The 12,308-nt window shown below is 36.8% G+C and overlaps 1 protein-coding gene across 4 annotated transcripts in view; it reads right to left on the bottom strand.

The window, feature by feature from the left end:
- The window catches only part of RBM39 (RNA binding motif protein 39), a 33,581-nt gene extending 22,787 nt beyond the window's left edge, over positions 1 to 10,794 (bottom strand). For 2 of the 4 annotated variants that reach the window (XM_044263122.1, XM_044263123.1), the window contains exons 1-6: positions 10,471 to 10,794; positions 9,775 to 9,838; positions 7,962 to 8,011; positions 3,315 to 3,509; positions 930 to 995; positions 780 to 833 (exon numbers count right to left, since the gene is read on the bottom strand). In XM_044263122.1, coding sequence (XP_044119057.1) covers positions 780 to 833; positions 930 to 995; positions 3,315 to 3,509; positions 7,962 to 8,011; positions 9,775 to 9,825 — 416 coding nt within the window. In that variant the 5' untranslated portion in view covers positions 9,826 to 9,838; positions 10,471 to 10,794. The remainder of the gene's footprint in view (positions 1 to 779; positions 834 to 929; positions 996 to 3,314; positions 3,510 to 7,961; positions 8,012 to 9,774; positions 9,839 to 10,470) is intronic. The other 2 variants (XM_044263124.1, XM_044263125.1) reach the window with 1 other exon arrangement.
- Between the last annotated feature and the right edge of the window lie 1,514 nt (positions 10,795 to 12,308).

The following is a 12,308-nucleotide window of genomic DNA, read 5'->3' as shown; positions in this document are numbered from 1 at the left end:
CAGGACCCTGAGATCATGCTGAGCCAAAGGCAGAGGCTTTAACCCACTGAGCCACCCAGGCGCCCCAAAAGGGGATTTTCTTAGAAGAGTAAGTATTAAAGAGTTTAAAAAAAAAAGCTCAGTAGGTACAAAAAGAGCTTTTAAAATCATTAAGGTTTTCATGAAATCCTAGAATTAGAATATACCAAGTAACAAATATAACAGACAATGAACTCTATAAATTAAAAGGTGCCCTTTAAGGGAAGCCAGAAAAGAGTATCAGTGCTGCCATTTATCAAAATTTTCCTTGAATGAACATAAATGATAGACTTAACAAGTAAGTCTCATTTCATTTAAGAAGAAAGTAACTTACAAACCTAAGATTACTACTACTCAGAAACAAGTCAACTTGGTTAAGACTTTGGAAATTACTTTATCTCAACAGAGAGATTAGTGAAAACTCATGTCTGTTACAATCAATTTCCCATGATGCAATTTTAGTAACTCAAAATTTATTAATTTGAAAGATAAGCAGAGGCAAGTCTATTTCAAGTTTCTATAGTTACCATTAACTTTTATTTAAAAGGGATTTAAGAGCACATGTAATACCACCTTGTATCTTAAAACTGTAGTTACTACTCCATTCTTATAGGAAACTAAAATGAAAACTTACACAACCACACTGATTTAACACAGTCCAAACTATTAAATGTTAATAAATTTAATAGCAGCATAAGTTGCAAAAGCTTTATAAAAGCTGAAAGTGCCAAAAGAAAAAAAAAAATAGGGACAACAGCTACCTCACAGGGCTCTTGTCTTTTCTGAATGGACTTTTGCTTCGGGAACGTCGTCTGCTGCAAAGTTAAAAAGTTTCAGAAATTACCCAAACAAGTACACCACATTAGTTCCTTGAAAAACAATTTAAACAATTCAGAAGTATGTTTAAAAACCTTAATTTGATGCTATGAGGCAACCCAATCTTTCCTCGGATGGCACTGTTAAATTTTGGTCCGGAGCTAAAAAGGAAACACAAAATTACACTAGTTACAGGGTTAGGGTCTTGCTAAGATCGCGTTCATGCGCTCTCCAGCAAGTTTAACATTGTTTAGGCTGATTTTTTTTTTCCACCTCAATTATGAAGAGGAAATAAGAGACTTTTTTTTCTTAACTTTATCCCAGGCAACTGCTCTTATAGTTATCCATCCTGGACCACTGAGAGGTGCCAAGACCAAAGGTTACAGCCTCAGTATTTTTCAGATTCTGAAAATTCTATCATTTTCAGTCTACTGTTTTTTCTTAATTACACATTTATGAATAAATTCCTGAGGTTTGGTTTTTTTTTAAGTGAAAATAAATCTTATTTACAAGGAGTAACTATAGTTAACAATTTTGTATGAATCTTTGCAGATCCATTCCCAGGAATTTATGTATTTATATGTATATACACACAAAATTCATAAATACATTTCTTGAGAAATTATTAAAGAGGGACTAAAATCCAACTTTCCCATTTAACAGTAAATCTGAGAGACTGCATGAAAGCAGTTTGTGTCATACTTCACTTCTTTGTGACAAAATATTCCATAGTAAAGATGTAAAGTTCATTAGGATTTTAAAAAAAATTTTGTGTACTTGACATAATAAAGCAATGTTTTCAAAAGAGATCATATAATTATTCTAAGATCCAGTTTTATTCTGAATTCTAAAAAGGCCTTATAGTTTTAGGGCCTTTTTTTAATTTTGAAAGACCAAATTAACTTAATGGGACAAGTCGTATGTCCTTTAGTGCTCATCCTACTCTCCTTTTCAAGAAGGGTAGCAAAATCGAAGTACCTAGTGGTATGTTATCCACATTTGGACTTGTTTTCATGGACTCTAGGCATACCTGAAACACCCAAGCAGCTCCAAATAAAATTTTATATTAAATGGGTCCTTCACAATTCAAACTAACAATCACAGTTAAGAATATAAATTTACTGACTAAATTAAAGATCACATGAAACCAGACATAAGAACTAAATCATTTTTTAAGTCAGACCAGGATTATAGGCCGACTTCAAATATTCATTACTAAAACAGATACATAATACACAGAATTTATTAAGGTAGTCCTTTTCCCCATTTAATTCTGATAAAAACAAATATGGTAAATCTCAATAAATTCGACCCAGAAATAATCATTCGGAATTAAAACATTGTGGTACTCTTTCAGCTCTTAAATGTTTGTGAAATAAACAGTTAGGAAGAACTCGAGAACAAGGAGTTCAATCCTTTTTATTTTAAAGGTTAAAGAGCCAGAATCAGAACCCAAAATGTTACTAACTTTAATGGCTTCAAATAATACCCAAACATTTCATGAATAGCAGTTAAGTATTGTGCATCCTTTATTTTCATTCTCTTGTCAATTCAATACTCATTGAAGTTCATCTGTCAGTAGTTACCTTTCTTAAAAAATGAGAAAACTAATGCTTAGAGCGTTACCTTGTCCAAGTCAAAGAGTCAAAACTCTTATGCACGTCTTTGTCTTTCAATTCCATCTCCACCCATTCAACTTAGGAGTGCTTATTTTAATACATCCCCTCCCCCCAGTTTACAGTAGTATATTCATTAAGACAAAAGAATAAAGGTAAAGGGCTAAGGACTGCTGGATTCAATCCTTTTGTTAAGAGTTGTAGGTAGATTCCTTCCAAACTTACTAACATAGTTTTTTAAATGACTCTAGTAAACCATGTTTCCAACTTGTTAAACTACAATCAAATTTCCACAGAGATTTCAAAGCACTTTGAGTGTTTTACTCATTTTAAAAAACTCAAATACAATGTGATGAGCCCCCAAATTCATTATCAAGGAGCATACACCAGATTCACAAAGGATCTTTCATTTCAACTGGAAACAGCCAGAAAAGATTCATAAATTACATATTTGACTGATCATATGTATTAGTAATTTATCTATTTGAGCTTTAAAATCTTAAATAAATTTATGTTCAGCAAAGAGTATTTGAAATAGCTCACATACCTTTAAGCTTTTAAATTCTGGCACTACAGTATCAAGTCTTTTAAGCATTCTAGTGCTTTGGTCTAGTTTGGATTGGCATACAGTTAAAATATTTTGAGTAACAGAAAATAATCTGTATGCCTAGTAAAACAGAAGTTACATATCGGTCCATGTGCTGTTTTTCTAGGTCTTTTCAACGCCAATATCCTTATTTAATGCTTCTTAACTAGATATATTAAAAACCAAAAATTTTATAATGTACATTACTCAGATTAAATGTTTTCTGGATACCTAGAGAATGACTCTCAAACCAAAATCATCAAATTATAGTTACATACTAAGGACTTCTGTAGCGGCCTCTGAATCTGCGATCTCGACTTCTTGAGCGGCTCCGCCTCCTCTCTTTGCTCCTACTTCGCTTCCTTTCACGGCTTTTGCTCTTTTTCCTTTCTCTATCTCTACTTCGTTTCCGTTCCTTACTTTTGCTTCTTTTCCGTTCATGACTACGACTTCTGCTCTTGCTTTTTTTCCTCCTGAGAAGAAAAAAAATTACCATTATCTTGCTGGTTTGAAAAAGTGCTCCAATATACTTCCTTTTATGGTCAGAAATCTTAATCTTTCTGTAAATTTATCTTGCTATTTTTACTATTATACAATGATAAATAATCATACTTATGGAAAAAATAATTCCTAGGTAATGCAAAATTTGTCTTCTACTACTGAAAATCAGAAGTCAGTTGACAATCAGTTGAGAGCAGAAACTCTAATGATTGCTCCTGAGAGTCAGGTACAGCTTTAACAAGGAAATCATTTGTTGAAACCTGAACTTTTAAATAAACTTTGACCAACATGTAACTGGCCAACGAATATTACTGTAATCCACTAGATACAGTAATAAAATCAAAGTTACAATAAAGTATTAAGTAACAATGGGTCATACATAAAAATTATTGAAAACATTTTAACTTCCTTTATGTGAGCCAATTTTGACCCTACTTAGACATATGAGTATTTTCTACTTGAAAGGGCCATACAAGCATCAATACTTTGGTTTTCATGGGCAAACTTACAAGTATTGACAAAGAACAATGTAACTAATGCAATAAAATGCATTCTGACACACCTAGACTTTTGTGACCTTTTTGGATGTGTTCTATTTAAAGCTATAATGAATACACCAGAAAATGGAGCATGCCAGTTTATACAAGCCTGTGGGGTGCAATCAAAAACAAGGATCAACACCTTTAATCAATCTTTATAAAATCTCAAACTCTGAAAGGTAAAAAAAGCCAGTCAGTCATATCTTTCTGTTCATTTCTGTATTCTTCACAGTATACCACCCGTTCATTTTGTAATTAAATCTTACCATCTGTACCTCTTTGTCATCACCCAAATTTTAGAGGTGCCTTCAGATATTTCAGTATAAATTCAAAGACATTTAAAAATAAACTTATTCTGCTAAAATGTCAATTTGTAGTGGCTAAAAAGATAAACATTTTGACAACTCTACATCATTTGGAAAATTTAATTAAACTGTTTAGTCCTTATCAAAGCAAAGTTAGCATAAGAGCAATTGAAGTCTGCCTCAGAGAACCTGTAAGCAGGTCATCTTAGAGTGCATTGAAAATAGAAAATGAAGACACCCACCTTCTGGAATCTTGAAACCCACACTCCAATCACAAGGAGATGTAGAGCTTTCCAAGGAGGCAGAAACTTTGTCTAAAATTTCAAGATAATCCACCTGACTGTCAGAAATGTATATGCTAGGTAGCACATGACAGAAAATTAGGCTACACTCATTATTTATATAGAAGTCATCAAAGCAATGCCCAAAAGGGCAACAGATTACATTCCAACTTTGTTGCCTGCAACACCTGACACTGTCTTAGCCTAAAAATTCTGTGAGATAGCTATCATCAAAAGTCCTACATATAATCAATCAGGGGACAAAGTAAAAAGTAACTCCATCCCCCACAAAAAGGACAGACAAGTAAAGTATTGCTCTGCTCATAGACGGTCCACAGCAGAGAGGCAGCCAACCTCCCAATCTATGTCTTTTGAGGCCCAAAACTTACTCTGCCAAAGGAAAGGACTAGAAAATTGGAGCTAACTTCAACTAAAAGTCTTCCTGGAACTTTTTACAAATGAGTCCCCACCCACATCTGAAGGCAACCCCAGACAGTTAAAAAGACAGCAACATACTAAGACATTCAGAAGCATGATCCTCTTCATAAAAGCCCAGACAAAAAATTAAGAAAGCAATATACTTCTCTATAACAAATTGCAGCTTGAAAGAACATTAAGTTAACTAAAGAAGGGTTATCAAAATCCACACTAATAGTCAAATCCTGTTACAACTTAAAAGGGACTTTCCAAAGTCTTTAGTGGCAGTGGAATTTTGTACTGAACATCATTGAAGTAAATGGTCCACTGGGCTGGGCCTTTGGACTTTTTGGTTATATGGCCTCTGCTGTAAAGGTGTTTTGCTATAACTGGATTTGACCTCTTCCATGTAAGAAGATCTAAAATTTAAATGCAAAGTACTCTGGAAAATAAGAAAAAAAATAGAAAAGTCATTTATTCCAAAATTTATAGATAATCCACACACAGTAGCCAATATATTTCAACTGTGTCATTTTATTGTTATCCTTTTGAGTAATTCCTAAAGAGCTTAACTGAATGGATGCTACTTTAGACTTTCTGAAAATGGTTACACTAACAAATAATATTCCCATGAAGGCAAGCTCAGATACTTAAAAGATATACTCTGAGTTCTTGCCAAACTCAGGGGTATAGCTCTCAGAAAGCAGGCTAACATAACCAATTTATATTAAACTTAGTTCCTTCTACTACTACCAGAATACAACTGAGTGTAGGTATTGAAAATCAGAACTATTTTTTTTCAAAGAAAACATATACTAGTTGGTCAACTTTAAATTCCTCAGTTTGTACATTTTTTCTTAGAACTATATCCCAACACTCAATTGTTTTTAAGACAATGAAGTTTTAGGATGAAAAAATGCAACATGGCACTTTCCTTTTGGAGAATTCATGCAGAACACTTAATGTGCAGAACACTGTCATTTTTACATTTTATCTAAACTTAAATATGAAAATTTCTACATAACTTTAAAATAAATTTGAAAGCTCAATTCCCTTTAGAGAAATGGGTGAGAAGTTCCTGATTGAACTAAAAAGCCATTTATTTAAGCAGCTTTAACAGAGAGTGAGAAATATGACAAACAATTTGTACATTTAAAACGATACTAGGTGGTAGTTGGGATATTTCAAAAGGACATTCCCTTATATTGGCTACCCTACAGCCAATCAAAGATCCATTTTTCTATTCAGTATCACAAGACTCTACATTAAATAAAGGCCACAAAGCATCAGTCATGGAGACCTTGATGCTGAATTTCCTGTAAAAGCTTGATAGCCTTAATGAGCTTAGATGCACAATGAAAACAAATACAAGCCGGAGATCAAGTTAGTAGCAAGGAGTGACATCTGAGAATGGTCAAACAAAGAAAACTCTGTGACCAAAGTGCATGTCCTCATCCTTTTGGCACTTAGGGTAAGATCTTTACCTACCCAATAGGCCTGATACCTAGATTGGATAATTTCAATTTATGTGGATAGTCCTTTCTAGGTTTTCATTACCAACTGGGAATTAAAACTATTAATTAGGAAACTCTTACTTAGGGAAAACGTCTAAAACCAGGTAACATTAAACAATGCAATAATTGGCTGACTGCCTTAAATCCTAACAATTCAAGACTAAACCCTATGTGATTAATTCCCACAATCTGTTGTGACTGTAACAGACCCTCTACCCAACTTTGAACCAAAAACAAAAAAACAAAACAAAACAAAACCCAACATTTTCTGGAAACTGCATCATTTTAAATCCATTACCTTTTTTCTGGGAATTGTTAAGAATAAAATAATCAGCATAACAAAGCCCACATAATCCAATTTAAGAATTTTCTCATCTCTTTTGTGAAATTCTTTCAACCTACCTAATAAAAGTTGTGAGGAATTTAAGGTAGTGTATTATGAAGCATTTTGAGCTCTTACTAGGAAAAGAGCCAAAAAATCACATAAGAGACTATGTTATCATTTTGTTGTCGTTTTCCATTAGATGGAGTCACGTACATTACAAATTAATGACATCACAAAATAGGCTACTGAAACAACTTGAAGCTTATAACATGATCATGTGATGTTAAGAGTCACTAATTTTTAGAGCAGGAAGAATACTCTAAAAATAGGATCCAACTTGATAAAGTGGTTCTGGTTTATGCTGTCATTGAAACATCAAATACTGTATTCTAGTCGATAGCACTTAGTTACTATTACAGGTTACTCATTTAACACGGTAAATTGCATTAATATGCACAATTTTTAAAAAAAAACTCCATTTCCACTATTCAAGTAATAAAGTTTTAAAAGCTTAAGCAACAAAAGCCATGTAAAAGGCACCTAAAAAGTACTTTAAGTATGCTGTAATGTTGCTACAAAAAAGGGCCTTTAAGCAGCAAGATGCATCAATAATTCACAGCTCTGACTCCTTTAAAGCAATGTTTTCCACAGGCCTGTTATTTGTTACCTTTTCTTCTTCCTAACCCATCTTCAGTGGATATGGAAGTTTTATGGATACACCACCAAAATATTAAGCCCAGTTTATAAATTTAAGACAAAGACAAACTCTAATACAGGAACTCTTATCCAGATTGTCGTGGACAGACTTGGAGGGGAAGGTGTCCAAAAGATCCCTGAAACTATATCCTGAGATCTAGGGAAAGAATTCATAGTTTCATGGCCTCAAATAGTTTCTCATCCCTTCAGAAGGTAAAGAACGACTTCTCTAAGAGAGACAAGAAAAAGCTTCTGAAGAGAACTTTGATGCTACAGCCACAGGAACACAACTTAAGATCTCAATCATATAAAGGTCCCCCCACCCCAGGTCCCTTCTTATAACTTACTTTTTGCTACGCTCTTCATGGCCGTTAGCACTGCTCAACTTGTTCTCATCCTAAGCAGGGTTGATAGAAGAACATCATGAGGACGAAGTGGTAACATTTCAAGTTGTCAAAGGGTAAAGGGAATAGGAATAAGAAAATACAAAACAATTTTAAAACTAATTACTTGTTTATAGTTTAACATGGAAGGCTATAAAAAAATTTAGATGGGAACGTGTTTAACCACTTTGTTGCTTACAATTAAGTCATCAAGATACAAAAATAAAAATGCATATTAACATGTTAAATTTTACTTTCTTATATAGTTAGATATTAAGTTATCCACATTTACAGTTGTTGAAGTGGTTAAATAGAATTTCTAAAAACATGAATGAAGTCCTGTTTTGAGTTTTATTCCATGTGCTATGGTCCCTTTGGTCAGTACCATGGCTCTATTTCTGCCTAAGCCCCAAGTGGCCATGCTAGCAGCCAGCCACTATCGATTTCCTGTGACCGATGCCATTCCTGAGATCTTCGCCCATTTCCGTTGGAGGGTTGGGACTGTAAGAGCTTGATGCCACCTCTGTCACACATCTCGCCCTGAAGCAAACAGGGATTCACACTGCTTTAGTAATGTTGACTCCCAAGAACCCAAGAAAGTCAATTAATAATCCACCAGTCCAACCTAAACATTTCCTACTTCCATACCTGTTTACATGGAATTACATCCATGTTAAACTAAGACACAAGAATCTTAACATTAAAACAGAAGTAGTTCTTCAAGAGTCTAAGCATTACAAAACTACATACACTATTTAAAGCTAAAAAGAATTCATCCAAACTCGTACCACATGGTCGTGCTATACACTCCAAAACAGATGTATTATTTTAAAAGGTTTAGCGCAATGTTTGTTTTTTAAAGTTTGATCACATCAGTTATAGAAGTATAAGTGCTAACTTACAAAGCTTACAGTTTGCGACACCAGTGATAATGCATGCATACTGCTATTTTCACCACCAACTGGTGAAAGAATGAAAAGACACTTTACTTTTACTGTGATACTGAAATGGGTCAGACTATACTACTAGCCAAAATTATTCCTTTGTAGCTTTTAGTGTGAAATATTATGGCAGGGACTAAGTAAAAATAAAACAATTCGGAGCACAGTAGAACAGTCATCAAGTGACTCTTAAGTTGTGATACTGCCTCCTTTGCTTTAAAAAAATTTTTTTTCTATTCAGGGATCCAAGAATTTCAGTAATTTTTAACTGAGCAGATCATCACCTGCCTGTTTCAGTATTTACTATCACCAGTCATATATATATAGAAAAAAAAATTTAAATCTCACCCATTTCTTCTTGTAAAACTTTAAGATTTGCTTGCCATAGACTGGTTATGCTTTGTTATTCTTGGACCCCTGCTATTTTCCCAAACCACTACATTCACCTTTTTGCTATACCAAACTGGAGCTGGTAATTCTTAGTTGAGTCATTTTACCTAGGGGACCACGGTACAGCGATAAGTCACTCAATTACTACCTTATGATTGACAGTTCACACTGGAATCAAAGGTGAATTCATGGGAGTAGAGGTGAGATATCGTTAGGCAAGTCTACAAAGAGAGATAGATGGGCATTTATTCATCACGCTGAAGTGAAACTACTGCACAATATTATTACATCAATAGCATATATTTACTTTTGTAAGTTACACGTAATGCATCTCTGATAAGATAAATCAAGAGGGCTCCGGGGATGTTAGTTTACATTTCAGCAGTAGTTTCGTGATAATGCTAAATTAAGAAATATATAAACCTCACCGACATGTTTTTTCTCACCTTCTTGTAAGGAGCCTCAAGCATTGCTTCAATATCAATATCGTCTGCCATTTTCTCTAATCGCCTAGAAAATAAGAAAGGTAATTCAAGTGAGTAAACATTTTTCAACGGCGCTCAATCTCCTTACCCGACAAACTCCAAAACTTCAGAAAAACCTTCAAAAAGCCCTCGAATGAGTCAAGTGGCACGATGCACTTAACCAGGCTTGGTAATTAAATCTAAAATGTCTCCAAGACTGAACACACGGAAATACATTAAATGTACGATTTTAAAAAAAAAAAAAAAGCCCACAATTAACTCCAAAAACAGAACCCGCGCGCCGCGAGTTTAGACCGCCTCTTTCCGCGAAAAACCCGCGCTGCCATTTTAGGGGCAAAGGGAAACTCCCTCGGTTGGGAGGGGTTGTATGCCGTGGTAGCGTTCGGCTGGCGCCATGTTGGGAGGTCGCGGCCGGCCAGGCCTCGAAGGGACCGGTCGCCATCCGCCCAAAGCCTCTCTGGGGTCCTTGCCACCCAAAAACCCTAAAATCGAAACGACCGGAAAATAAGGGCGCGGTCGCCGAAATGCAGCCGATTACTCGAGCCAACCCCCCCCCCCGCAGTGTTTAAAGACCGCCTAAAGAGTGCCCCTCAAACCAGACAAAACCCAAACCTCTGAAAAGCTCTGACAATACACAGGCCCGCGACATCTCCTTACCTGTGCGGGCTTTCCGGCCCCTAGGATGCTCGTATTCGGAAAGGGGGGGGGGCTGCTGCTGCTGCCGCTGTTGCTACTGTTAAGCCGCTAGGCCCAGGCCGCGGTACCGCCCAGCCCGAATTTCGGGCTCCGAGGGCGGATAGGCCCGAGCGAATCTAAAAGAAACAATGGGATTAGAGGAGCCCGCGCGGAAGTTCAGGACGGCGGCTTCGGCAGCTCAGGATCCACCCCTGCGACAGCTTCGGCAAGCTCTCTGAAATGGCGGCCGCTGCTTCCCCGTACTCACATCCACCAACACACATACACACACACAAACACACGGGGCCTCACGGAGCTCTCAGCACGGGCTCTCGCGAGAAGCTGCCTCCAGTTCCAGACCGGAGCAACTGAAATATCGCGAGATATAAGCATAGCCCCGGCGACCATGGCCCAATCTCGCGCAATGATTGCGCCACAGATATTCCCATCCCCCACTCAGAGCGGAGCCTTTGACACCCCCTCCACATAGACGTTCGTATCTCGCGAGACCGCGCAAGAAGCTAGCGCTAAGACAGTTGGTACACATCCCGTCAATCTTTTTAAAAACTGAACGCTGAGTGGACCTTGGTGGTCTCCTCCTCCTTGTAGCGCCTCCTCGGAGCGGTCTGAAGGTTTCTCTTACAGAGCTGACCGCCTCTCCCCTCCCCCGGGCTTCCTACCCTGGTGTCTGTCAAGGTCGCCATAAGGCAACCTAGTCCGTATGGCGATAGACGACAACGAAAACCGTCATGTATGTAGAGATTATCTGCCAGGAGTGAAGAAGTGAAAAAGCATGCAAAAGAGAAGGCAAGAAGAGACCATAGGGGGCTGTGCTATCGAATACAAATTAGATATTCCGGCCTCTTGGAGCCAGTGGGCTAGACACCGCTAACTAAACACCCTTGGAAATGGTGGAGAAAGGCAAAGAGAAGGTGAAAAAACAAACTGCTTCCCTCGGCAATGGATAAGCTTTTTGCCCCGAACTTTACAGTCTGTCCTTGTGTCAGGGATGCTATTGTTCCTTCAAAAATGTCCATTCGCCTGGGACTTGGCTTTTCACCCCTTAATTCTCCAGATACCTGGCAGTTAAGAGTATAAAAGCACCACCTGTTCTCTAGTCAACACTATGAAAAGAGGCAGCAGAGAGGTTGACTATAAAGCTAGTACTCCAAGATAAAAGTATTTGAAAAATTTTTTTGAAAAAAAATTTGGAAAAAATTAGAGGACTTAGCAAAAAGTCTTACATAAAAGTCCATTAACAGCTTAGTGATAGTAAAGATTTGACATGAGATAATTCGGTTCTTATAAGCTTCCAACACTGTGTGACCTTGGACAGGTAATCTCTCAGAGCCTATCCTCCATTTCCTCTTATGAAGAAGGGGGTAGCATAATTACTAGGCTAAGCTTCTAATGAGACTGACCTAGGTTGATAATGCGCACTCCTAAATTCTCGGTGCTTAGCCTGGTGCCCAGCCAGTTGGATACCCAATAAATGAATGAAGACCTAATAGGAGTATAGTGAGTATTAAATGAGAAAGCGTCTGCAAAGTACCTGGCAAATATTTAATCCTCAGGAAAGTTAAGTTCAGTTATTGCTAAACATTTATTTAGAGGAAATGTAAGTGTAAAGGAACTTTACATTCCTGGTTAATTTTCCACACAGGTGTTTCTCTTAGAGGATTAATAGATGACGCATAGTTAGTAGTATTCCCTTACTCCTTTCCACGAAAATTCAGATCCTCTTTTAAATTTTTTAAGTGTTGAAAATCATCACGGATTAAAGCATAATATGTTCAAGCTAACAAAAAAAACAAAGCTAA

The sequence above is a fragment of the Neovison vison genome, chromosome 8 (assembly GCF_020171115.1).
Source record: "Neovison vison isolate M4711 chromosome 8, ASM_NN_V1, whole genome shotgun sequence".
NCBI classification, from domain to species: Eukaryota; Metazoa; Chordata; class Mammalia; order Carnivora; family Mustelidae; genus Neogale; species Neogale vison.
Note: the sequence above shows the minus strand (reverse complement) of the source record. Positions and strands in the feature narration are given on the sequence as shown.